Raw genomic sequence first — 26003 nt, 5'->3', positions numbered from 1 at the left:
TCTGAAAACTGTGTAAAAGAAGAAGAAGAAGAAAAAAAGAAATTCTTGAGTTCAAAGTTTGACATTAGAATTTTTCTTTAAAGGAGATAAAGAGGTGGTGCTCGGTCTTTCAGGAGTACACAGTGCTGGCTCTGAGTGCCAGAGGGTGAGCATTGGAGGCAGAGAAGGACGAAGTAGTTCAAACGTCTCTCTCCAGAGGAGAAGCTGTGCTAGGACCCTTCCTCCTCAGGGTTTCCTGGAGCGTAGTAGCCCGCCAGTTGCCTGAAACGTGGTCCCCAGTCACTGAGGTAGGAGAAATCCTGCTCGGAGTTGGTGGACAGCGTGTGGATGGAGCTGAGTGAAAGCGCTGGTGAACTGGTGCCCTCAAAGGCGTACGTCTGGAAGGAGTCATAAGGCGGCACCGACAGGTCAGCGTCGGCCTGCTCCACCTTCTTTCGGATGTAGCCTTTGAATACGGAGAAGTCTGCCGCCGCTGCTGCTGCTGCACCCTCTGCACCACCACCCACCCGGTTCGACTGTATCCACTGCGGCAGTGAGCGGATCTCCGGGCCAGAGTCACAGCTCTTTGCCTCTGGGAAATCATAGAGGTTCCTCAGGGCGCTCATGTCGTACGCTTGAGTGTCCTGCTCCCCTCCGCCCTCGTCATTGTACTTGATGACGTTATCCCTCATGTCCTCCTCATCCTCCGTCATCCTCTGGCCCTTCCTGTGGCGTTTCAGGGTCAGGATCAGCAAGACGAGGACTGATGGAGAAGGAGAGAGCGAGAGAGAGAGAGAGAGAGAACACACAACTTGTCAAATATGTACAGGTTAACTGAACATTTTTACAAAAAAAACATTGGTATTCAGTGTTGGCAGATGTTGCACCCTCACATTTTTGCACAAAATGAATGTGAATTACTCTGATTAACCTGAATAGTAGGATGAGATGACTGTCATCACTTTAAAAAGCTTGCATTCTTGCTCAGAATGATGGCATACCAAACCATAGTCAACACATTCAGCACACAACTGTAAGAAAATAGATGTGCGAAAGGTGTTCTTGGTTTATTTTGGTGGCTTCACATCAAACATGCACTGTGTCTGATGGATCTACAAGTACTTTTTATGGGAAACGTTCTAACTACGCCCATTGCAATTTTGATTTCACCTCTCGGGGCAAAGGCAGAGCAGGGGAAGATAATATAGTGTCAAGTTTTACATTTCAAATGCATGAGAATTGATTTTTCACAATCCTGATTGGCTTGCCCAGAAATATGATTTAAAAGGCCGAATGGAGACCAATCTGTATATCAATACTACTTAAATCCAGAGAAAACCGCCAACAAAGAGAAAGAAATGCCTCGTCAAATTAAGTCTGAATGAAAGAAGGGAAAGCAACTGAGATGGATCACGTTATGGACTAATGAGACTAGAGGAAAACAAATGCTGTATGCAGAGATAAATCAATGAGGCTTTAATTTCAGCTTTGTTATTTTAATGACTGCCTACGTTTGTGATTCGACAAGTCTCACTTAGCTCAGACACCCACCCCCTGACTCCATCAGCCCTCCTTGGGGCTGCACCCTTCCCTATGAAACCTCCACCAGATTTGTCCCAGACTTGTAGCAACCTCACATTTTCAGTGATGATAACAATCATATTACAGGCAGCTATGAATGAATTATGCACACTAGGGGAGTATGAGAAATACAATTAACAACTATTTACAATAGTATTATGGACAAACTGCAATCTAGCCTCTTTTTGATCAACTAATAATAAGAAAAGAAGGATTGATATACAGTACATGGTAAATACGCCATGACACAAAATCAAAAAAATTTGTGTCGCTAAAATTATGGAACAAATATTATATCAATAGAATAATTAAAAACCTATACACCAGAATGCATGAATTTACAGTAGCTGGTAGTAGATCCGTCGATGCATTCTCTTCTCTATGATGGATAACTAATCAAAATCTAAATGTGATTTTCTTTTCAGAATGTGTCTGTAAGAAATTTGAGTAAAAAACTGTAGTTAGTAGATATAATAAAAGTGTTTAATAATTCATAATTAATAATTCATAATTAGTCATAATCATAAGGGTTTTGGGAATGCATAATTAAGATAAACATAAACATGCAGAAGCATGAAACTTCTGCCAAGTTGCAGAAGTTTAACTTTCATTTTGAAGGATTATTATAGATGGGATTAAACAATAACTGACAATCATTGAATGTGTTAGCTGCTCAGGAGAGAGAGATGTGAAGACAGGCGTTTGCTGAGCTGAGGGTGGGTAGCCAATAGAAATTGAGATAGACGGAAGGGAGGAGTCGTGAATTAATATGTGGGCGGGTGAGAAGCGTTTTTTCTGCCTCTTTTAGCTTGTGAATCTGCTGGACGGCTGTGTCCTGGGACCAGAGGTAGTTTTTTTCCAAATGGGGTTTTATTGTTTTAATATGTCATAGGAGTGTACACTCCAATGTATAACTGTAATCGTACTTACATCAGTGGAATTAAATTCCTTATAATTGTAAATCAGTTTGGTAGCGTTATTATTGCAGCGTGTGACGACGGCACAAGGAAGCCGGCCACATGGCTGGCTCGGCCTCCTCTTTGTTGTGAGGTAAAATTCTTCCATAACAAATTTGGCACCCCAGATGGAGACTTCCTTACCGGCCTCGCTGCGTGAGCTGAAGGCTGCACTGGTCAAACACACTTCCTGGGCCCATCATATCGGTAGGCAGAGCCGTTTCATGAAATCTGTGAGTTAGTTTTGTATGAACTTTAGAGGAAGTGTCTTTGGCTAGCGTTGCTAACAGCTAGCTCTGAGGTGCCGGTGAGGACGTTCCCCGGAGGAGGCCTCGTTCCACTGAGGTAAGCTATGATTTGCAGTCTGAAGTATACTAGCAGGGTGAGCAGAGGGGACTAGTTCAGTGAATACTGAGATTCAGAGCGTTTGGTAAACTGCGAGGACTGGGAGCGTTGAATCGATAAGCGTTGATGGGCGGCAGCCCTGATAGGCCGAACTGCGTGTTCTTTGGGAGTGGCGGACCAACACTGCTCGGTATAGGTAAGAGCCCGATGTCCGCGGATTACCTCGCCGGCCTTACCTAGAGTTTGAGTTTTGGATGGTGTGGTTCAAAATGGAATAAAGACACTGACAAGAAGGAGCTGGTGAGCCAGGACAGCTTCGGTAGCTTTGGAAGCAACCAGGCACTGCTGCCGGGAATCGAGTCTGCAAAAGGTAAGATTGCCGCGGGGTGCTGGGAGGCTTTTGAATGCAAGATATTAAAGGACGTTCGGGTGGGTAAAAGATAAATAAGTCCGGTAACAATTGTGTCTTGTCATGTGCGTGGTTGCCGTGTTGGCGATAGCGTTGTGGGGAGATACGATTGTGAGAACACACTGGGTGAAAGGTTATATACGACGATCGTAGGGTCTGGTTAAACCAGAGGATTTAAGGTTACTAAAAAAACGGACATTAAGTCCAATAATACGTGTGTCTAGTCTGTGTTTTAGCAGCGTGGAAATACGTTTAAAATGATTAACATTGCATGACCGCGCTGTGGGGAGCTAACGCTAGCTACGTGTAGCTCCGGTTTTGCGGTACTCTGTATGTAAAATAAAAGTATTTATAAAAGAAAATAACCGGTGGGTTGTGAGAGGAGACAGAGGCGTATGTGTGGAATTAATGTGTGGGATTTTGGTGAAACTTGTGTGTGCGTATGCTTTATTAGAAGCTCCGTTTTTGCTGTTAGCACAGCCGTTAGCATTTCCGTTAGCATATCTTCTGGCAAGTTAGAACGTCAACAGGAAGCTAGAAAAATAGTAGAATTAATGCAAAACACACGTAACTGGTAGATAATCGTAAATAAGTGTTTAGAATCTGTGAATTTTTCAGAGATTCATTGTCTAAGAGCTGTGAGCTTATATCCTGACCTTAGTTTTAATTAAGCATTATAACTTTAGTTGTTGACTTTGGTTTTAATTCAGCATTTTAACAAAGCTTAATGGTTTCAGTTGTGTTTCTTCAATTCTTGAACTTAATTGTGATTCATTATTGTGCATCTTTGAATTGATTGAATATCTTTGAACACAGTTATTGATTTTTAAAGTTGAATTTAATATTTAATTGACTAATTATTCATTGTTTTTTAATTTCATTTTACTTCCAATTTTAAACCTTTCGAATTCTGATTTGGAACTGGATTGTGATTGTGATTCTGATTTAGATGTTGAGTTTGATTTCGGAATTCTAGCTTCAATTTTGGATTCGAGATTCCTTCACATATCCAGTATTGACTAATTTTGGTACATTTAATATTTTACATCGTTCCTAAGAATCAATTTTGACACAGACGGCGCAAACATATTTGAGAGGTCATTGACCTCTCTTACACTACAGACGTATGCTAACATTTACTGCTGAATTTTTGGCAGTTTTGTGTTGGTTTTAGTCAAGGTGCGTGGTTGAGTGGGTCCAGATCTGGGAAGTGGAGCAGCGGATCCCAGTTTTGGAGTCAGCGGCCACACACCATACAGCACAGAGGGTGAGTTGACTTTGACTTCAATGACAAGTGTGTACATTTAACACACACATTAGAAACTAGACAAACACCACGCACACCCACATAACACATGCGATTGAAGGATTTAGAAAGTTACAGCAAGTTACGTTAACTATTATGCTAAAGTGTTTAGAATGTCACATGCAGGCTGATTCACTGCACAGCACATTTAGAGCATTTATTGGACAAAATATACTGCTGCTGTCTCTGTTTCTCTGTTCCCCCACAATCTGAGTTGTCAAGGGGGGAGATTCCACACTCGGACTCACTTTACTGACTACAGGAACAACGCAGTTCCGGGCACCTGTGTACAGAATAAAGGGGGGACATGGACGTGGAGACTCCAGGGGGCTGCCAGGACGAAGCAGGTCAAATGGGGTGCAGAGGAAAAAAGATAAAACGGGAGTGGAAGATGGGGAGTGGTGAGTATAAGACAGACGGTTATGTGTTCCCAAAACCCAGAAACAGACAGAGAGCAGCCACAAGTGATGATGACACCCTTGACGACACTGATGAGGACAGAAGAGAAGAGGTAAGTGGAGCAGCCGGAGGTTGTCCACTTCCCAGACGGTTCAACAGGAAAAGGAAGGCACCAGAACGCTGTCGAGAACGTCTTTATCCTGTAAAAGGTGAGATGCCACCATTAGCCCAGACCCAACAGTACCCCTTGCTGGTGAAATACAACGGACAAGCGGAGTATGTGCCATGGGGACATCGAGACATGGACACACTGGAGAAGGCACTGCCACCGCTGGGAGGAGGAGCCAGCCCTTGGATCCGTCTCTTTGAAAAACTCACGGCAGCGGATAAATTGGCACTGGGAGACATACGGGCCATGATTATCCGCACAGAGGGGCCAATAAAGTTAAATGCCCTAGAAGCAGGAACGGGAACGGCCCGCAGAGTGGACCAGACCCCATTCGACAACTTCAGAGGAATCTACTGGGAAACTATGAGAAGCATCTGGCCCACGAAGCCAAACATGACTTCCCTCAGTGGATTGAAGCTAAAACCAGAAGAAGAGCTGCATCGGTATCTAAAAAGAGCTGAAGAAGAGTGGCATGAGGCCACAGGGGGGAGACATGACGGCAATGAAGCCACCACTGTAGTATGGCGACACACTGTGCAGAAGGGCCTGCCCCTACCAGTACAGACAGCGCTGGGAGGAGTGGTAGGCTTGAGCAACATGGAAGATGCCATGTGGAGGGAACACCTAACTCACTACAACCAGAGACATCTAACTGAGGAGACAAGAGGACAGGAAGATCTGGAGAGAATGACGCGGCGGCTGCTGAAACTTCAAATAGCGGCGGCCGACAGAGAAATAACTAGAAAACATCTGGCCAAGAAACAGATGGCCGTAGCCAAGGCTCAGGCCCCACAACAGCCCCAATATCCAGCTGCACCCCCGACCTCATACCAACCAAATCCAGCAGTACCAGCCCACACAGTGGTGTACTACCAACCTCCACCACAGTATAGAGGCAGAGGACGTGCACGATCATCCAACAGAGGGAGAGGTAACTACAGAGGGGGGTATGAAAGACCTGTAGGTAGAGGGAAGTGCTACGTATGCGGGAGAGAAGGTCATTGGGTGAGAGATTGCCCACATAAAAGAAGAAGAAGACAGATCAATGCAGCACCACAACATGCTCCGTTCCCACCACAACATCAGCAGTACCTACGACCAGGTCCAGCTGGACCTCCTCCCATGAGACATCAACAGATGCCCATGCTGTCACCAGGACCATGGGAAGGTTCAGTGTATAGCCAAGATACATAGATGATTGCCATGTGATCCCTTACAGCAGAGATATCGAGGTGAAGGGGAGATATGGTAAGGTGTCAAACATTTATGGTAAGGTGTCAAACATTTTTGTAGATCCACATTTAGAATAGTTTTCAGTAAAGGTGGACTCACAATTTTTGAGATTTAATAACGTCATGATAAACCACAACTAGACTTGCTAACTCTAGAAATTGAGAAATATACGGGAGCTCTAACTAACATGAGCCGAGTCTTGTTTTCTCAGGTGACAAACGCAGAAGCAGCAGCTGACGAAAGGAAGCAGGCTGACGTGTCACCAGGCAGTCTGGTGTGGATAAGAGTCCATGAGCGCAGGTGGAGTGAACCAAGGTGGACAGGTCCATGGGAGGTAGTATTGGCAACCTCACATGCAGAAAAGGTAAAATGGGAGCAACTTGGCACCACCTCACTCACTGTGCAGCAGCGAAGGTAACGAGTGAGACACTCGCAGAGACAGGAGTGAACATCAGACAGGAAAATTTGAAGCCAAAGACACCTCAAAAGAGGGGTTAGACAGTACTGAAGATGACGTTTTCCCCACAGTTTAAGCGAGGGCGTCCAGTAGGAGACTCTAGCTTCAGTAGGTTATGGAAGTCTGTAATTATTTTATTCCTGAGTTCAGTAGCTTCCCCTTAGTATGTGGAATTAACCACAGACAGGAACCAGATCACATGCATGACTACATCAGGATTCGACATTTAGCCTCAGTAGCTAATCAAACCGATCTTAGACCACGTAGAGAGGCTTCTCTGACGACACTCACCTATGAAAATGTAACTCTCACTCTTATGTTCAAAGAAGGTACAACATCAACGGTCCAGTTCGACTTCTGTGAAGTAGTTTCCAGTCCCAAGTATGAACACGCCTGCGGGTGGATGACCAAAACCGTGTGCATCATAACTGACGAGTGTGGGCCTGCCACACATAAGTATGGGAAGCTGTTATCATATTATGCCTGTGATGTGTACAAAGGGGGTGGGTAGATGTAATCCTTTAAGACTTACCTAAATTGACTGACTGAGGACTTTATGTAATACAGGGAAAGGCTACTGATAGTCCTGCCCCACAAGGGCTCATTAGGATTATTGTTAAGCCTGTAAAAAGACCAGGTTCGACATACGACTGACGCAGAGAATGAGGTAAGGGGTGGAAACTGGAATGGCAGATGGGAATTTATGGTGGGTACAATATACGGCTTCAAGTCAGTAGTACAGATTGTATTGTGTGTTCAGGACCTAGCAACACCAGTTCCTTTAAGATTCAGACTCATAAGTCCTGAATTTAGTTGTATTTTAACTCTGTTTACTGATGACACTTTGCCCCTCCATCACACTTGTCAGAGGCTGCACTGGGATCACCCACCTGTAGAATATAATACCCCACCTCTGTTCGAGGTTACAGAGGGTCCATTTGATTGTATAGTCTCAGATACAGCTATGGGGCCCAATGTAGGTAGTATTATTGCAAATTATTGCAAATTGTAGCCACAGTCACAATGCTAGCGACTATCTATATAACAGTGTGTTAAGACAGACAGCACCTAGAGCTGATTTATGATGGTGGTGTGGAGGAAGAACCATATATCCAATCCAGCCTAAAGATTGGACCAGTAGATGTGCGTTGATGCAACTTATATTGTCATTCTATATCCTGCCTGTCACTGATGCAACTTATAGAGAACTCATCCCTCCACGCCCACATGCTAACAGAAAATCCAAAAGAGATGCCGGTGGCCCGAAGGGAGCCTTTGATGACCAAGTGTACATAAGATGTCATAAGACTGCCAAGGGGGGTGTCTAATGACTTTCAAGCCAGAAATCAAATAGCAGCAGATTTAGAATCTGTTTTCTCTCAGAGGGTGATGATTAATAAAAATGTCGATTGGATCAACTACATTTACTATAACCAACAGCGTTTAGTAAACTTCACCAGTGACGCCATATCAGGACTGCATGCACAGCTGGTGAAGACTAGTTTAAAGACCTTGCAGAACAGAATGGCATTAGATATGATTTAGCAGAGAAAAGTGGCGTGTGCCAGATGTTTGGGTCTGCGTGCTGTACTTTCATTCCAAATAACACAGCTCCAGATGGATCGGTGACCAGGGCTCTGGAGGGACTGACAGCACTCAGCCAAGAGCTAGCGGAGAACTCTGGTGTCACGAATCCGTTCACCGACTGGTTGGGAAGTATGCTTGGCCAGTGAAAACATACATTTTTGGCAATCGTAATTATTCTGTGTGCTGTCATCATAGACCGCCTAGTTGTCTGTGGATGGGGGTTCCCTTGCATCCATGGACCTCTACAGGGGTTTATTGCTTCACCGATGAGCCAGACACCAGTCCAGGGCAACCAGTTATGTGACGAGGATGAGGACGAATTGGAGCTTCTGATGGCCACAGTCTAGATGAGGCCACCAGAGGGACTTCACGAGCGGTTCCTGACCATCCTCTCGAAGATCCTGAAGGACCTGCTAAAGGCCCAGATGGACTTCTAAAACATCCAGTGAGATGTTGGAAGTTTGGAAAATAGACGGATTGTTTTGGATGAGTATTTGGAGATTAAATTTTTTGTTTAATTGGGTTATAAAGGGATTTTAGGGTGTAAAGATTAAGAAATGTAATTTTGTCACGTGTAAAAGAACAGTCAAGGCTTCTCAGTATGTGTTCTCTAGCCTACAGGCTGTATCCTGATCCTGCCAGCCCCAAGACATGGAAGGCAGTGACTTTCAACGCACTCTATCTTGAAACGAACTGAACAGAAATACTTGAAATGATATCTGTGTGCATGAATTCTTTGCCTCTGTTTAGATAGATAGGGAGCCTCTCCCTGGATTGAGTAGGGGGGAGGTCTCCAGGGACATTTGAATAACTAACTACATTTGAGTAGCTAACTCACAGTGAACTGTGAGTTAGGGGGGAATTGTAAGAAATTTGAGTAAAAAACTGTAGTTAGTAGATATAATAAAAGTGTTTAATAATTCATAATTAATAATTCATAATTAGTCATAATCATAAGGGTTTTGGGAATGCATAATTAAGATAAACATAAACATGCAGAAGCATGAAACTTCTGCCAAGTTGCAGAAGTTTAACTTTCATTTTGAAGGATTATTATAGATGGGATTAAACAATAACTGACAATCATTGAATGTGTTAGCTGCTCAGGAGAGAGAGATGTGAAGACAGGCGTTTGCTGAGCTGAGGGTGGGTAGCCAATAGAAATTGAGATAGACGGAAGGGAGGAGTCGTGAATTAATATGTGGGCGGGTGAGAAGCGTTTTTTCTGCCTCTTTTAGCTTGTGAATCTGCTGGACGGCTGTGTCCTGGGACCAGAGGTAGTTTTTTTCCAAATGGGGTTTTATTGTTTTAATATGTCATAGGAGTGTACACTCCAATGTATAACTGTAATCGTACTTACATCAGTGGAATTAAATTCCTTATAATTGTAAATCAGTTTGGTAGCGTTATTATTGCAGCGTGTGACGACGGCACAAGGAAGCCGGCCACATGGCTGGCTCGGCCTCCTCTTTGTTGTGAGGTAAAATTCTTCCATAACATGTCCCCCCCTTGTGTCTCCCCCCCCCCCCTGCTCTTCCACTTCGCAAAATCAACTGAATTATTAAGTGAGCTGTGAGTGGCCTTTTAGAAAATGTCATACATGCTGAGAGAAAACTATTGAATGAATTCCTGTGACCAAAAAAAAGTTGAAAGTAATCAGATGAAGGGATTACAATGTTTGTCCTAATTACTGAGCTTTGATGAGCAGCAGATTGTGTTTCCTGTGGCCAGTGGACTGTGCTACGGAGTAACAGTTGAACAAATCAGTTTTCTTCCCTTTTAGCAGGGACAATGAGCAACTACTCTAAAGGGATGCCAGTGAAGGGACATTTAGATGGATCATTAACCAGTGGGCACCATGCATCTTCTAGAACAGATAGCCTGTTGACCAAACAAATGCCTACAAGCCCACAGAGATAAAAAGACTATCAATTATAACGGAACCTGTGCTGTCTGGGACAGATTGTTTTATGCTCTGAACACACCAGAACACCCATCCATACGTTGTGAAAATGAGATGTGCCCACATCGTTTCCCAGCCTAACGAGATCAATGGCATGACTTGATGTGCTGTGTTCAGGATATTCACACATGTGAAAGCACATTAGTATGTGTGGAAAAAGCCCATGGACAAATGCGCTCTTTTAAAGCAACCTTGGAAGTCAGCATGTGACTATAAAACACCGTGTTTCACCTTTTTGCTTTCAACGCCTTCCACTACTCTTTTTTATCTCCATAGCAAAGTGCAAAAAACTCGTCAGTTTCAAACATATAATCTGCACAATTGACTTGTGGCTGCTGCTGGTAATTGTCTTCATTTGGCTGAAATGGCCTGAAAAATAAGTCGCGGAGTGAAAACGCCCTGTGTATTCCTTCCCTAAAAAGCTGTGCCAGCCTAAAGAGCCTTGTTGATCTTGAATGGGGAATTAATGCAGTATCTCTGACTGATCATGTACACTCGTTCTCCTCTCACATTGTTTGCTGGGCTCCACTGAGTGCGGTGTCTGTAACCATTGTGTTTATTCTTCCCCTCCATGAATAGGGTGAATTAATTGCCACTGGGTTGAGGAAACAGTCATGGTTTGTGGTAAATTGTGCCGCACACTGCCATGCATACTAATCAAGCCGTAAGACAATTACCCTAAATTCAGACTAATGAGGAGAATAATAGGAAGTAGAAAACTTGACGTTATGAACTCCCTCGTATGTGCAGATCAGCTGCTTTTTTCAGTAAATAGTATTGAAGGAGTGACAGTAGGTGGCAGTTCAGTCTGAATCAGATAACCTCACTTCTGAAAAAGCCTTCCTCACTGACAACAGTGTCTGTGAGTGTCACTGCCTAATAGGTACACAGATGCTTACACTGCAAGCTATTGGAAACCTATTTATTCTATTGGAGGTTAGCATGCCTCAGGCAATGTTAATACAACACCATGTTCAGAGTTTAGTAGGAAGCATATGTACCTGTGTATAGCTGCCTCCTATACATACAAAGCTTGTCCCCATGTGTACAGATGTTGCAGTAAGCGTTCCTGACAAGACGGTTAATATACCCTTGGGCTGCGCTGGTTGCCCCCACCCAGGAGTTCATCCCGAGCAGATGGGCGGTAATTGGAATGGATGCATGCAGATGCTGCGACGCAGTGGAATGGATTCATCACATCAGGCCTATAAATGAACTGATGGAGGGACTGTTTGTTTGTAAGATAATTAGGCAGAAATTTGTTTTCATTTTTCTCATCATCCAAAAATTGATGTAATAGAGGCGGTCCAGCCTCTGGAGAGAGGGAGTGCAGGATGCCTGGCTGGTTAGGTAGATGCTGTGCGGAGGGTGTGTGTGTGTGTGTGTGTGTGTGTGTGAGAGAGAGAGAGAGAAGACAAGGAGCATACAGTAATGGCACATTGAGAGAAGGGATTGCTTTGCTGTTTATAGGTGAGAAGTGATTTGTCCAAGAGTGTGGCTGTGTGCTTATCATGCACGATCAGATACACACTGTGTTTGTGTGCGTGCGTGCGTGTGTGTGTTTAAAACAGGAACAGGAAAGTGTTGGGAGATGTGCATTCGATAAAATTGCTTCCACATGCCTCCCAAGTCCCGTCTATTATTCACACCACATGATAGTTGTGAAAACACTGCTCATACCCCTGATACCAGAACCCACAGCCCTGAGATTGCATTCTGACTTTGCCTGTCCTTTAGTGCTTTGATGAGGCCTGTTCAGTCCACTTTCTACCTACCAGTCACTCAAAGTGGCATGCACTGACACTATTCAAATCAACGTTGCAATAAGAGTCAAAATGGCACAAATCATGAAAAATTACCCAAATCGTTGACTCACCACATGCCTTTAGCATCAGCATGTTACTCTGCATAATGGTTTCATCCGAATCACCAAGGGTGCAATGAAAATAAATCTTTGCAGCAGGTAACTCTATCCTCCTTCACAGTGTGTACCTTTCCACAGGTTTTAAGACCGGGTAATTGTTTTCAACAACAGAACAGCCTTTGAGTGGATGCCATCTATCCCGGAACACCAAAACCACAATACACTGCAAACACAGTTTTTTTTTATAGCCAGCAAAGGTTGCCTTAGATTTGTACATAACATTTTTGTTGAGGCTTTCAAAACCATGATGAATAAATGATGCTCTGCTTTTGAAGTTCACTCCAGAAGATGGTTTGGTTAATGTCGACAGAGCTTTAACAACTCTCATTAGGAAAGCTCTGAAAAGAAATAGATAGCAATGTAAGTCACAGTTAAAGCGGCCGGGTGTCGCATCATCCATCATTCACTGCCTGCACAATGAAAAAACGGGTATAGGCGCGATGCGGGTGAAAGAAAACACCGTGACAGCGCTGTCGTTTCTTTCTGTCAACGAGGAGTGGGATGCTGAGACATGCAGAGGGGGGGGGGGGGGGGGGGGGGAGAGAACTCAAAGCTAACTCATAAAATGTTCTGATATGACATTACTAAACCTCTTCGGGCTCTGAGAGGGTTAGCTTGAGCATGCATGTGTATGTTGCCGTGTGTGTACGTGTCTGTGTATGAAAATCAAAGAATGTCTGGAAAGCCTCGTCTATTTAAAGCCTGCTGTTCCAGAGCTACACAAGTGCTGAGGCAGCTCTTTTGCCTGTTTGCTCTCTCTAACCTAACCCCCCCTCTCCACTTCACTTCCATTCATTCTGTCTCCATCTGTGTTCCAAGGATCAAAGTGCCTCGATATCATTCATAAACCCGGGCAACGTCTGTGCTCCTGCTTAAACAAAAGCTTTCTCCTCAGAAAGGCACCAACTAAAATGTCCAACAGGAAAGGTGCTCATGAAAGGCAAATGAAAAATGTATCGAGTGTTTTATGTCATTCGACTGTTTTTTTTTCTGCCACTGAATGTGTGCAATTCCATTCGTGAAATATAGATAACTTAAAAGAGTTCAATCCATTTAAAGACACATGCTTGGTTGCACGATTTTATGAGCAGCAAACATCGGGTGCAGCCCTCAGTCGTGCCTTTTCACTGGACATAATGGTTGGTGTGGTCCTGCAGGAGTAGTTGAACCACGAAAAAGCAATACCAATGAACTCTCTTGTCATCCATCACACACCAATACATTAATCTCTTCATTCATCAATCAATACATACATACATCTGCTTACCTATGAGGATGAGCATGCAGACCAGTAGTGCTATGAGCGCCCCGGGGCTGAGAGCGGCACTCATTACATAGGCGGTGGCATTGCAGGACTGGATGGCTCCCTCTGTGTTGCAAAAGAAAACAAAAAGTATTTACTGTACAGATTCAAAAGTAGTTATGAGTCACGTCAGTGGATAATGATTAAGCACTGTTTTTATCAAGAGAAAAACATTTTAATATTATGTTCCACCCCTCTAAAATCCCTGTTGAGGGCCATTTGTCTGCAGATGTGTGCCCTTCTGTTTATTGTTCTCCCCAAATATTAGCTGATAAGAACTGTTTGCTGACCAAAACAATGGCATGTAAATGACCTTTTTAGCACTGCTGCTGATGATCACGGAGGTGACATTGATGATGACCTTAATAATGGTGCAGCTCCTTCAGTAGATCTCACCTGTGTCGCAGCCACAGACATGAATGGTCAGGGTGCCTGTGGAGCTGAGGGAGGGAGGCCCGCTGTCAACCACCAGGATAGGCAGGAAGTACACGTTCTGCTCGTGGCGGTTAAAGCCGGTCCGCTGGGTCCGGATGCCAGCTGTGTTGTCTGGGCGGGTGGTGTGAGTTTTGTCGGAGGGTGGGGGTCAGAGAGACAAGGTAAAGCAGAGGATAACACATGAGCGACTTAAGAAGAAAACCTGTTTGTCTGCTCACTGACGTCTGTTTTTTACCAGACTGTGGTGGAATCAATGAAACTCCATCCAGTGAGCGCTTTTATTTTTGTCTTCTACTAAACTCTGTACTGTTGGAAGTAGAACAAAAGGTGGGGTTGTTGATCATGCAGACTCCTTTGACATTACTAAATTGGAGATAAAACTTAGCTGCATTTCAGGAGCAGGACCACACCTCAGCCACTCGCCCACTTCCGGCCACACTCCTATAACTACCTACCCACTCTAAGCCTCGGCACACTCGCGTTTTCTGCACCCACCCTCCCTCCCTCTTGTTCATGGTTATTTCCCCCCATAGTCATCATGCTCCTATCCCATGGAGATCGGGGGGTCTGTAAGGCCCGGGAGCCGCAGTGGATCCTCAGCTAAGCCTCTCCCAAACCGCATCAGGCCAAATCTCCACCAACCATTCCTCAACACCCCAAACAACCGACGAAGGCTCGCTCCGGCCGAGGTGGGGGCCTAAGCTAGTGAAATGTCAGGAGAAATCATTGTTGACAATGTAATATGTTTTTTTCATTTGTTTCAAAAATAACAATGAAAGACAGAAAAGTACCATCCTTAGATAGTCGGAATGAATCATTTGCTTTAATGCATAGTTCAAGGACTCCGGCCAGGAGATGGTTTCAGCGGGGAAGAGAACTGCTTTTGTGCTATTAATGTTCATCATGTGTCTTTTTTTCTTCTTCTTCAAACTAAAACAGGAGAGAAAATGAGCGAGAGAGAGCCACTGTTTGAAATTAAACTTCACCGGCGTGTGTGTGTGTGTGTGTGTGTGTGTGTATAGGAGCCCTCTCCCAGAGACATAAACAAATGTATCAAAGAATACAGGAGGAGGCTTTGACAAATACAGTCAGAGAAGCTTTGTGAGCAGACTTGCGGATACCAAGCAATCCATCTCCCAGAGCATATATCACCGTTATCCATGTCGCCCTCGAGCTCCTCTGGCACATGTAGAACAACCTTCATATTACTGTTTATGTGCGGGAACGTTACGCCCCTGAGTTTGTCCTTTTGAGTTTTACACAGCATTGTCCTCCACGGTTGTCTGCTTGAGAGAAAGATTCTCTCCAAAACATACAGTATGAATACTTATAGACTGAGACATCTTCTGTTGTTCTGAATCAAAACGAACAACAACAATCTCACGACCACCTTGATCTGAAAGTAGTTAATAAAGAGCTGAACTGACCAACCGACTAATACCGACATATCTGGAGCCGCACCCCTTGCATGATGAACTACTTGGTTATAGTTTGGTAAAGATCATGATCATAGTTAAGAGAAAGCGATGTTGACTGCTGGAAGGAATCTGGATGCAAACAGCAGTCTCATGGCCACCAGTCAACAATGGTCATTTAAAGCATTTCAGCCAGAAATCTTTTTTTTGTTTGTTTTCTATTGTGGACAATCTTAAACCTGAACTTAAACCCCTGCCGCAATATGTAAGAAAGTTTATTTACATTATGTACTCAGTTAAAGGCACAAAGTCACAGAAAACAAATGCAGCGACACAAAACAAAATGACTGAAGAGCAGCGTGAGGACTTGTACAGTGTAGCATTACTTTAACATCGTGTGGCTGTTCTACTGAAAAGTCGGACTCCTCCCGGATGTTGTATTATTTTAGCGTTGACATTCACGCTTTAAAAAATGTGTCCCACAGTAGCACACGTGCAAAAAGGTTTTCTGAAATGTTGTCACTGTGTTGTCACACAAACCCCTACACAAATAAAATGAGGAATAAAAACACGTTCATATGCTTTGAATACAAGTACAAGTAATCCACGAAAAAGTTTATTTATTTTTTCCTTGCAGCTTCACATCCTATGAGATTTATTTTTAAGCATGATATGGGACATTTTCCAGGTTCCATGATGGCAGTCTGTCATGCAACCGCAACGTTTATTTGGTAAAGATGAGGTTTTGCTGGACACACTGCTTCAACCTTCAGCAATATGGGTGGGGGGGGGGGGGGGGGAGTCTTTTCATCACTTTGTGTCAAGACTTGGAGACAGAACGCAATGTGAGGCCATGATGGGGAAAAGAAAAAGTGACAGATTGAAAGTGACAGGTAGACAAATGTGTCAATGAAAAGAGACACCACAGTGGAAAAAAGAGGGGTGGGAGGATCAAAAGGCTATGCAGGGTTTTCTTTGTCTTCCTCCAAAAGACAGTCTACTGTCGTGTTTGTGTGTCTGTATTTGTATGTTGGTAAATGGGGTGAATAGTGACATTCTTATACGTATGCATGAATATACTGTGATTATTAATCATTCTCCCTTATCATACATACCAGAGGTTGTCGAAAAAAATGTGAACAAAGAAAAGCAGATCCTGATGGTCTGCATGACGTGTTGGTGTGTGTATGTGTGTGCGTATTTGTGTGTAGGAGAGAACGAAAGAGCCAGAGGGACACTATTGTCATGTTTCTTCCGGTCTATGCATATGTGTGTACAGTATGTGTGTTTACTTTACACACGGCCCATGTTATATGTTCACACACGTGTAATGGGGCTGCAGCCGGCCTCGCTGCCTTCATGCGGTGACATTTCCCTTGATAGGGCTGCTCCCCTGACATTTTCCTGGTGTCAGATCAATCTTGATTTAACCAGATGTCACATTGAGTTAGGTACACATCTCTAAACGAGGGCTCTGCAAGCGCGTTCGCAAAAACACAGACAAGCATGAACAAAACCAAATCTTCCTGACAAAGCAAAGTCATCAATGGGGAGCATGGTGATTTTAATGTGTCCTTACATTGTGCAGACACAGCATGTGTATGCTTTTTTTTATTATATAAAATGCAATTTACATGATGACGGTAAGAAAATTATGTTTGCTGTTGAAATTATATTCACGGTGAATCAAGGAATGATTGTGTGTTCAAAAAAAGTGTTGAAAATATCGAGAAAATTACCTATAAAACGCTATTAATGTAAAAAGAAACAAAAAGACAACAACTCAAAACTGTGTCAGGCATGCAATGGCTTGCAATTCTTTCTAATGACACTGGTAGGAGGACAGGAACATGTATTCAAAAAGCGCCCCCTGTGATTTGTCAACATCCTCGGTGTACTCTATGAATTGTCTTTTGTTCGAAAACATTAACCATCTGGCCCCTGAAAAAGGTAACTACGATATTGTCAAAATACTCACCAATAATTCTTAGTTTTCAGAGCTGCAGTATTTTAAACTAACTCAATATTGGCTTACGGCCTACATTTGCAGAATGCCCTCAAGCCTTTCCCCCAGCTCACATTGTCAATCACTCAGGAAAAGAGTGAGGTGATCTGAAACTCATCTGTATGAGCGTCATCACGTTGTTTCAGTCAAGCATATAATGTTGCTTCACCTGTGCATGTTTAAAATCGGAGCAAACCCACTTACAAAAAATATTACAATTTACGGACTCCTGCTTAGTACCATTGTAACTTAAAAATCAAAGAATGCTGATAATGCCATTAGCATTAGCCATTAGCTAAATATGCTACTTTACCAATAGCCCGTAAACAAGACCTTTGCCCTCTCACCTTTGACATCCCAGAGGGTGAAGTGTCGATTGCTGGAGGCTTCAGGGGCCAAGGTGAAGTAGAAGCGATGACCAGATTGTGGCTCGTCTCTATCCACCACACTGATGGTGTGAATTAGCTAAGAAAAGACAAGCAACCCATGCAGAGAAGAAACAGGGTTAGAGTTTCTGCTCACATCCATGGGAACAAGAACATGAATATGAAAAACACTTTACACTTTACATTTCAAATGCCTATTTCATAAGGGAGGGAGTGAGATGGAGCGAGTGTACTTGGATGCAACAGACTGAGAAGAATTCCTGTCTAAGTGCAGTTCAAAGGAGCCATAGTCATAGAAAGTTGACACAGCAACACATGGAAAATGCTAAACTATCATAAAAAGCCTCGCTAAAGAGCTTTTTTTCTGAATAGAAAAGGACCATATCGTGTGAGGCTGCCTTATTTGCTCCAAGAGAGGGTAAAGTATACATGCTAATGTATAGAGGAACAGAAGGACAGCCACAGAGGCTCAGTGAGAGTGTAGTCCGCCTATCTGAAGTTACAAAATAATAGTGATCTACATTCAAAGATAAAACTCAACTGTGATCCAATTTTGAGAACTCTGTGTGAACACAGAAGGTGAGATATGATGCACTGCAAGCTGAACAGACATGAAACAGCCCTCGGAGAACCTTTCAGGCCTCTTGGTGACAATTCATCGTCCTCTCATCCTGTGAATCTGCAGCCAACAAGCTGAAGAAGGATATTTTCATATCGCATCATTCAGCTCTGTTTCCTTCTCTGCCACGTCCACCTCTTTTTATTATTTTATATTTCCCTCACCTTTTCTTCACTACGCACTCTCACTAAAAACAACCTAAAAGAAAGATGTACTCTTCAGTGTAGCTGAATAAAATAAAGATTAAAAGTTGAAAACAATGGACAGTGCAGTACAAACACTGAAATGTGTTTTTAAGAGGTAGCTTGAATGTTGACCAACAGAACAGCGGGATGACGAGTCAAGCTATTAGTTTCGGCTGAAATGTTTTGCCCTTAAGGCTCTAAAACTAAACTTGAATCCCCTTGTGGTATTATTCGACATTTTATCAGTGTCTTGAAACTATATAAACACAGTTACTGAAAACAGGAACTCCAGTGACATCTTCCCCAAAACATGTAGAATTGTATAATCCATCATCAGTTAGTGCTTCGAATGATGCTGATATGCCTTGAGCTAACAATAGCTGTTCTATTATGTGTGTGACAAAAAACGTTGTACATTTTGCCTGAGAATATTTTAAAGCGATATTTTCTTCCCATTTTTAAATAATGGTTCTATTCTTTTGATAATACATTTGTGGAATGATGTGTTTTTCTTGATTGCATGCGCTATAAGTGCTAAATCTAGCGAGAAAGTCAGCAACACTGACAGCCCTTCCCTTCAGGCTACCCTCCAAAGCCACTCCTCCAAAATGACCATCATGAACATAAACAACTAAGATGGCTATTGTTAGTATTTACAGCTGTCAAGTCACTGCTCTGGAGTAGGCGTCTTGGCAAGGCAGGTTTTTGAAGAGAATTATAAACCCCAACTTTTACAAAATTTGATTCCATTTTAAAGTTTGAAAGCATCTCTTAAACTCACCAATTAACATGGTATGTCTTATTTGTTTAAAACGTTCAAAAACCGAAGTGTAAAAAAATTGCAGGAAGTAGCCTATCAAACTAGATTCAAGAAAATGACAGATTCCTCCCGGCCCAAAAACAGTGAATTCGGGGGTTTCATGCTTCAGTATTTGTGGGTATTACTGTGGTTTATTTTGTAAACAAGTGTTAATTATTAAAGGGGCGGGTAGGCTAGGTTTGCAACAACTGAACAGAACTAAGCTAGCTGTTTCTATCTGCTTCCAGTCTTTGCGCCAGACAGATAGTTATGGCGCTCTCCGTCTCCAAGATGCCAAACTATACCTTTTTTTTTAAAGAAAACATTTACCATTATTATATAGCAGTAGCATATAGCATCAAACTACGTTTTAATTCAGTAAAGTTTCAACACGTTTCTATCGTTCAGAATGCTTGTGTCCCTCTACCAAACAGCTGTCTTCATGCTCTGTATCTACTGCTGTTGCGTTGTCTATCACAGCATGCAACAGACATGTAGCACATATGGCAAATGTCATTTTGTCAACAACACAATAAACGTTTTTTTATCTTTAATCTACAGGAAAAACAAAGTAATGTCACTGATTTTATGGAAGCTCATTGTCTTCATTTTCTGTCAAACACATTTTCATAGCGCTGAGACTTGTTGACCAAAAGTTCATCCCTCTCTGAATGTGAACAACTCTACGTTCCTTAATAATCAACTTAAACAACCAACACCTTTCAATCAATTGCACGAGGAGGAATCAGAACACATCAAATCGGGTCAGGAAGCTCATGGAGAGATTTTTTTCATGACGATGTAAATTGTGACGGGCAGTGGAAAGAGAGTGAGAAAGGCAATCTATAACATCCACAAATGGCTTTTCATGCCTCCGCGCTGGCGACAGGCATTGTGTTTTCTGGTTGTCTGAGTAAGTCCATGTGTACCCACGTACGTCTCATGACAGCGATATATCAAGAATGCCTGAGGGAAATTTCTTCAAATTTGGTGTAAATGTCCACTCGGACTAAAGGATGAAATTATTCGAATTTGATGGTCAAACGTCACTGTGACCCCATGTCTATCTAATTCTCATGAATATGATATCTTAGGAGCACCTTCAGCAAATCCCTTCAACTTTGGCACAAACGTCCCCTTGGACTGAAGGCTGAACTGATGTGGTGGTCAAAGGTCCCTGTGACCTTAGAAAACATGTTTTTGACATAACTCAAGAATTCATACTAAGTGATGGCATTTTGAGCCACACATGAATGTCAACTGCAAAATGACTGGTTGGTGGAGGAATACAACTAGTGGGTAATTATAGTTTCATCTTTGTGCAACCTTGTAAAACGCCCCCTGAATATATTTTGACTTGGAAGTCAAAGAAATACAAATAATTATTTTTTGCACACAGAATCTCCCACCGCCTCACACCTCTGTTTCTCTCTCACATACACACGAGCAGACTGCTTAGAGGCTGTTAGAGATCCGCAGAGATGCACACGACAGAACAGACAAATCCCAGAACTGTCATTAAGTGAGGCATTTCTCACAATGATTAAAGCAGGATGTTCAATGGCTGTGATTCCTTTGTGTTGTCTCACAAAACCTTACAGTATCAGGTAAAAGCAACAGAAATATATCAAACCAACAGCTGTTACAACAGCCGTCTCCTCTTTCAGGGACACAGTACTTATAACAGGTTAACCATGGCTTTCTATACTGATCAGAATTCTTCTTCTCGCTATCTTTTCCTCCACGTCTCTGCCGCTTCAGGCTGTTCTGTATTCCTCACTGAGATTTCCGTTTCCTCTTGATTCCTTCTCTTTTGCTTTTATCTTCTCCAAAGTACCTGTCTCTCATGCTTGTCATTTCCAGAACAATGTGTCCCTCGTTTATCATCCACCTGCGAATTGATTATTCAAACAACAATACTGTAGATATATATATTTCACACACTTCTGGCTCATAAAGACATCTGCTTTATTGTGTAACTTTTAAGCTGATGTTGCGTGCCTGCGAAAGACAGCCTCATTCAGTTTTGGCACTGCACACAACTCATTTCTTTTTTTACGAGCCTGAGCCTGAGTGGCTATGCATTACTGTGACTAAGCTACTGCCGAGCATACTTCCGGGCTACAATTGTACCTTCACAATAAACAGCTCCTCAGCATTGACGTTGCATCACAGACACAGAACAGGCTTAGTCATACCCACAGCTCAGGGAGGTTGTTTGGGATAATATGGCTGACTTTGTAATGACAAAATGCATCGGCATGATTTCAGGGCAAATCACACGCTTCTTCCATAGCGCTGCAGAATCCGCTCGAGAGACGAACACTTGGAAATGAACCAGGAATTTCTGCCTGTATTCCTCCAAAGGTGTTCATAAGAGAGAACATATCATTACATGCCATCTCAAATCCTGACCCATTGTCCAGATTACTATTCTTTCTGCAATGGCTTTTATCGCTTTTGAGACAGAGGCTCTGATTCATAGCAAAATAAATGTTGTGAAATGTTAAGATTACATTTATCTTTTACATACAGTATCAGACCTAATGTTCATATACTGTGCTGAATGTGTCAGCAAAACATTGACTGCTAATATTTTCTAACTAGCCAGCCAACTATATCGATGGTTGCCATCTACAATAAGATTACAATACCATATATTTAAAACAATGCAGCGATAGTGTTTCCCCCATCATAAGGGTTAGTTAAACATTACACTATCATGCTTTGTCTGTGTCTACATTACCATTACTAACAAGTACACGGTGTTAATGCACAGTAGTTGAATATATAAATGACATTTGTAGGACACAGGGTTGCAAAAGCTGCCACACTACCGTATAACGCACATGAATAACTGCACCATGCGGTTTTAAAGTTAAGTTTCATTATTTCAAAGACCACCACGCATCTAGTCGATACACAGTGATCTATGAAGAATCCAGCTGGGTGTGTTGCATGCCAAAGCAGGCCTGGTCTTATCTTCTCATCGTTCTTTGGAGCGGACAGTAAAAGAATAAAGAGCGAAGAGAAGACACTTAAAGCAAAAGCTTTGTTATCAGCTGAGGGATGAAACTCCTCACTTCTTTATATAGAAATAGTGAAGACGTAGTAAGTGAGCCATGATCTGCGTCCTGTGACTGTGCCCCGAGCAGGGGGACTCTCAGGCGGTGTCTCGGGGTGAGTGCAAACTGCTGAGGGAGAGAGAGTGTAAAGCGGGAGAGGAGCAGAGCAAATGTGTGGGAGTTTATCGAGCAGCTATAGCGAAGCTCCCGCAAGCACAATCACCTAATTAGATTTCTATCTAGCGGCCCCCTTTCCTAACCCCTTTAAATCTCTTGCATCCCTGGAAAGCGAGAAGGGAGACTTTCCCAAAAGTACATCCCATAGCATGAGCACTAGAGGTGTGTGAAAGGTCAAGGTTGCGAAAGGGAGGTGGCTTACTCATTCACAGCAGGAATCAACCATTTCACGATGGGAACAGGGAGGAAATGAATAAATAAATAAACAAACACACGACTACTTATTATGGGCTGAGAGTGGTTCATCTCTGAAGCTTGGAATGCACTATAAGTGTCGGAGGTGTGTTTTCAAACACATCTATTATTTTCAGTGGTAAAAAGCATCCTCATTGTGTCCAGTGGAGCATTACGCGTCTCAAGGCATTGGTCTGAACGTAATTCAATTTCAGGATGAAAGATTGTTTTTATACTTTTTTTTGGACCAGCATCAAAAGAAAAAAAGCTAAAATATTATTGAAAGCCAAGATTCTTTTTTCAAAGTACAATACTGGACAGTATTTTATGAAAAAAATTGTGATGCCTACATTACAAATGCTACAATGCTTGATTTTTACTTGTAATCACATGACATGTTTGGGGAATTACATCATTAGAATAAACAGTATATAGCCAGTATGCACTAGGTTAACGAATATGTTAACATTGTTAATGTTCGCTGTAATGTAAACATTGACATAAACAGGGAAAATCAAAAAAACAAATGAAAACATTGCAGAAAACAGTGAATGTTCCAGTCTCTCTCTCGGCTGCTGGTTTGTCTGAGTCAACGTTAACATTTTAGAGGTAAAAGGAAGAGGCATTTGGTGAGTAGAACAGATGACTCATTCAGTCTCCTACTCATGAAATACTGTCTGGCAAACCTGAGTCTGTCTGGCTTTTTTCCTCATCAGTGTTTGTTTGCTTCTTCCTTTACTCACTTATGTTGCGTGCCTGCGTGTGTGTGTGTGTGTGTGTGTGTGTGTGTGTGTGTGTGTGTGTGTTTGAGCATGCATTCTGTATGTGAATGAGGTGAGTAATTGTTGCGTTCACGTGTATGTGATGAGTGGGTTTCAGACAGGCCTAACATTTAGCTATTTCAAACCGACTCTCCCAGGGGTTGGAGGTTGGCGGTGACGTGGCCAAACTGAGGTGATCTGTCGCAGTGACACACTCAGCCAGCTGTGAGGCGGCACGGCAGAGCTGACAGGCCTCGGTTACCCCAGGCTATGCTTAGTATTTTGCTTTCCACCCAGCCTTTTGTTCTGCACACATGGCACGATATGATATCTGTCCCTCTGCATTCAGTCAGATAAATACCACGAGGTGGGCGAGGAATGGGCTGAGAGGCGAAGATTTTGTTCACGTTTCATTCCGTGAGGTGCAGCAGATTGGGAAAATGAATCCACAATAGTGGAAATCAAAAGGGGATTTAAGTCTTGTGAACTACAACAACTATAACATCATCAAGCATTTCGTTATTTTTGACTGATCCAATCCATGGCCGAATGGACATACTAGCTAAAGTGAATCACATCTTAACAAACGTGTCTCATTTAGAAATGAGTGGTTTTGTGTGGCAATAAATTGCTCCCCTGTTGACTTTGTTTATACAGATATACTTGCAAGAAAAATACATTTTTGCATTTTATTGATTTACATAACATTGTTATCCAGAGTAACAGGACGTGGTCATTTAAATTTTTTAAAGTTTGGCTCAACCTGGGTTGGTTGTGAGGGTTAAGGTTATGGGTCATGGAATACATTACACCAATGACAGTCCTCAAAAGCATAGCAGTTCAAATTTGTGTTTGTCAGATTGTGTTGGAAATGAGGGTTTTTAAAGGCCCAAGGCAAAACAGCATCTCTCTGTCCTGCTTTACGTAGTCATTGCTAATGGGACAAGAACTCACTTCTAGTCAAATCAGGACATGTAAAAAAAACAAAACTGAAATGACCTGGATAAACCTTTTTGCAGTAATTTGTCTTTGTTTGGAATTCCGAAATGTTCTACCGGTGTATGCTAAAATCTAAACTGCAGATAGAAAGAGGAGGATATAATTATATTTACTGTGCTGATGAACCTGTGACTAATGAATTGTTCTGCATGATCGTATCATAGAACTGTGACTCCAATCTGTATACCCAACGTCTTTTTCCTTGAACTTTCTTCCCTCATTCTGTCTTACTGTAAAGTCACTTGTCTTGCTTTCTCTTTCCATCTCTGACCATCAAACTAAATAGCAGATAAAAGGTGAGAAGCTATTTAACACACATCATGGCCCTGGCTTCAACCGTGTCCCCAAGCAAAGCTGCTTAGCCTGTGTCACCCATTCTTTTTTGATTTACTTACTCTGCCAACCCCTCCCCTTCGCTCCACATGCATTCTCCCTCTAAACACAAACAAAATAGGTTGTGCTGCCAACTCTCGAATGGGATCAAATCCAACCGCAGTTAAAAGGCTTAGGTTAATCAGATTTTCTCTGTGGTTCCACCGAAAGCAAGACCTGAGCCAGGGAGCTGACACTCCATGAACGAGACTGGTTGATAACACAGCACACAACAGGAGACAAAGGAACGCTCCTCATTAGCTTTGTAAACCGGGGGTTGATCTGACGTATTGAAAGTGTGACAGTTAAGGCTGTGTGTATACAGCATGTGTGTAGGTGTGTGTAGCGTGTCTTCATTTCCTTGTAGCGTGTGTGTGTGAAGCGACAGGCATGTATAATTGGCTTTATGATATAATTTGTGGTGAACGGAAAGCGTAAGCAGATTCAGCTGAGATGGAAACACAGACTGACAGACAGACAAGAGGGAAGAGATGAATGCAACGATTTTTATTGTTGTGGGGAAAGGTCCCCAAATGGGAGGTGAGTCCCCACAACGTCACTGTGAAAACAGCTTTTGATCCCCGCAAACACACGCATACAAAAAAGAACAAAGTAACATAAACAAATGACTTGCTGACCTGTGTTTTTATAGAATGTGTCACATAAAAAACACCACCAACAGAAAACACCAAGTACATGATGGTATGTGCCTTGTTCCACTGACAGCTTGATTGATTGATTTTATGTTGAAAATAAATGACTGTTTACTTATAATTAGCCACAATCAAGTCCTGCTATCCATCAACTGATACTCATTATGACTTATGAGTGGGTTTTAGCTGATTTGCAATGTCAACATGGAAAAGTTGTCAACCTTGAGCCAAGCAATTTCACAGTTGATTCAATTGAAAAATAAAAGGAGTTGCCAGTGTAAACATTA

The 26003-nt window shown here is 42.6% G+C and overlaps 1 protein-coding gene across 1 annotated transcript in view; it reads right to left on the bottom strand.

Moving 5' to 3' along the window:
* Positions 1 to 209: 209 nt before the first annotated feature.
* Positions 210 to 26003, bottom strand: part of cdh22 (cadherin 22) — a gene marked incomplete at both ends in the record, with an annotated part of 91419 nt that continues 65625 nt past the window's right edge. The window contains 4 exons of the mRNA XM_079266384.1: positions 210 to 742; positions 13576 to 13677; positions 14008 to 14157; positions 17814 to 17931. Of these exons, the coding sequence (XP_079122510.1) occupies positions 210 to 742; positions 13576 to 13677; positions 14008 to 14157; positions 17814 to 17931 (903 nt within the window). The remainder of the gene's footprint in view (positions 743 to 13575; positions 13678 to 14007; positions 14158 to 17813; positions 17932 to 26003) is intronic.

This window comes from Melanostigma gelatinosum, assembly GCF_949748355.1.
Source record: "Melanostigma gelatinosum genome assembly, chromosome: 3".
NCBI lineage: Eukaryota > Metazoa > Chordata > Actinopteri > Perciformes > Zoarcidae > Melanostigma > Melanostigma gelatinosum.
The sequence above is the reverse complement of the archived record's forward strand: the minus strand, read 5'-3'. Positions and strand labels throughout refer to the sequence as shown.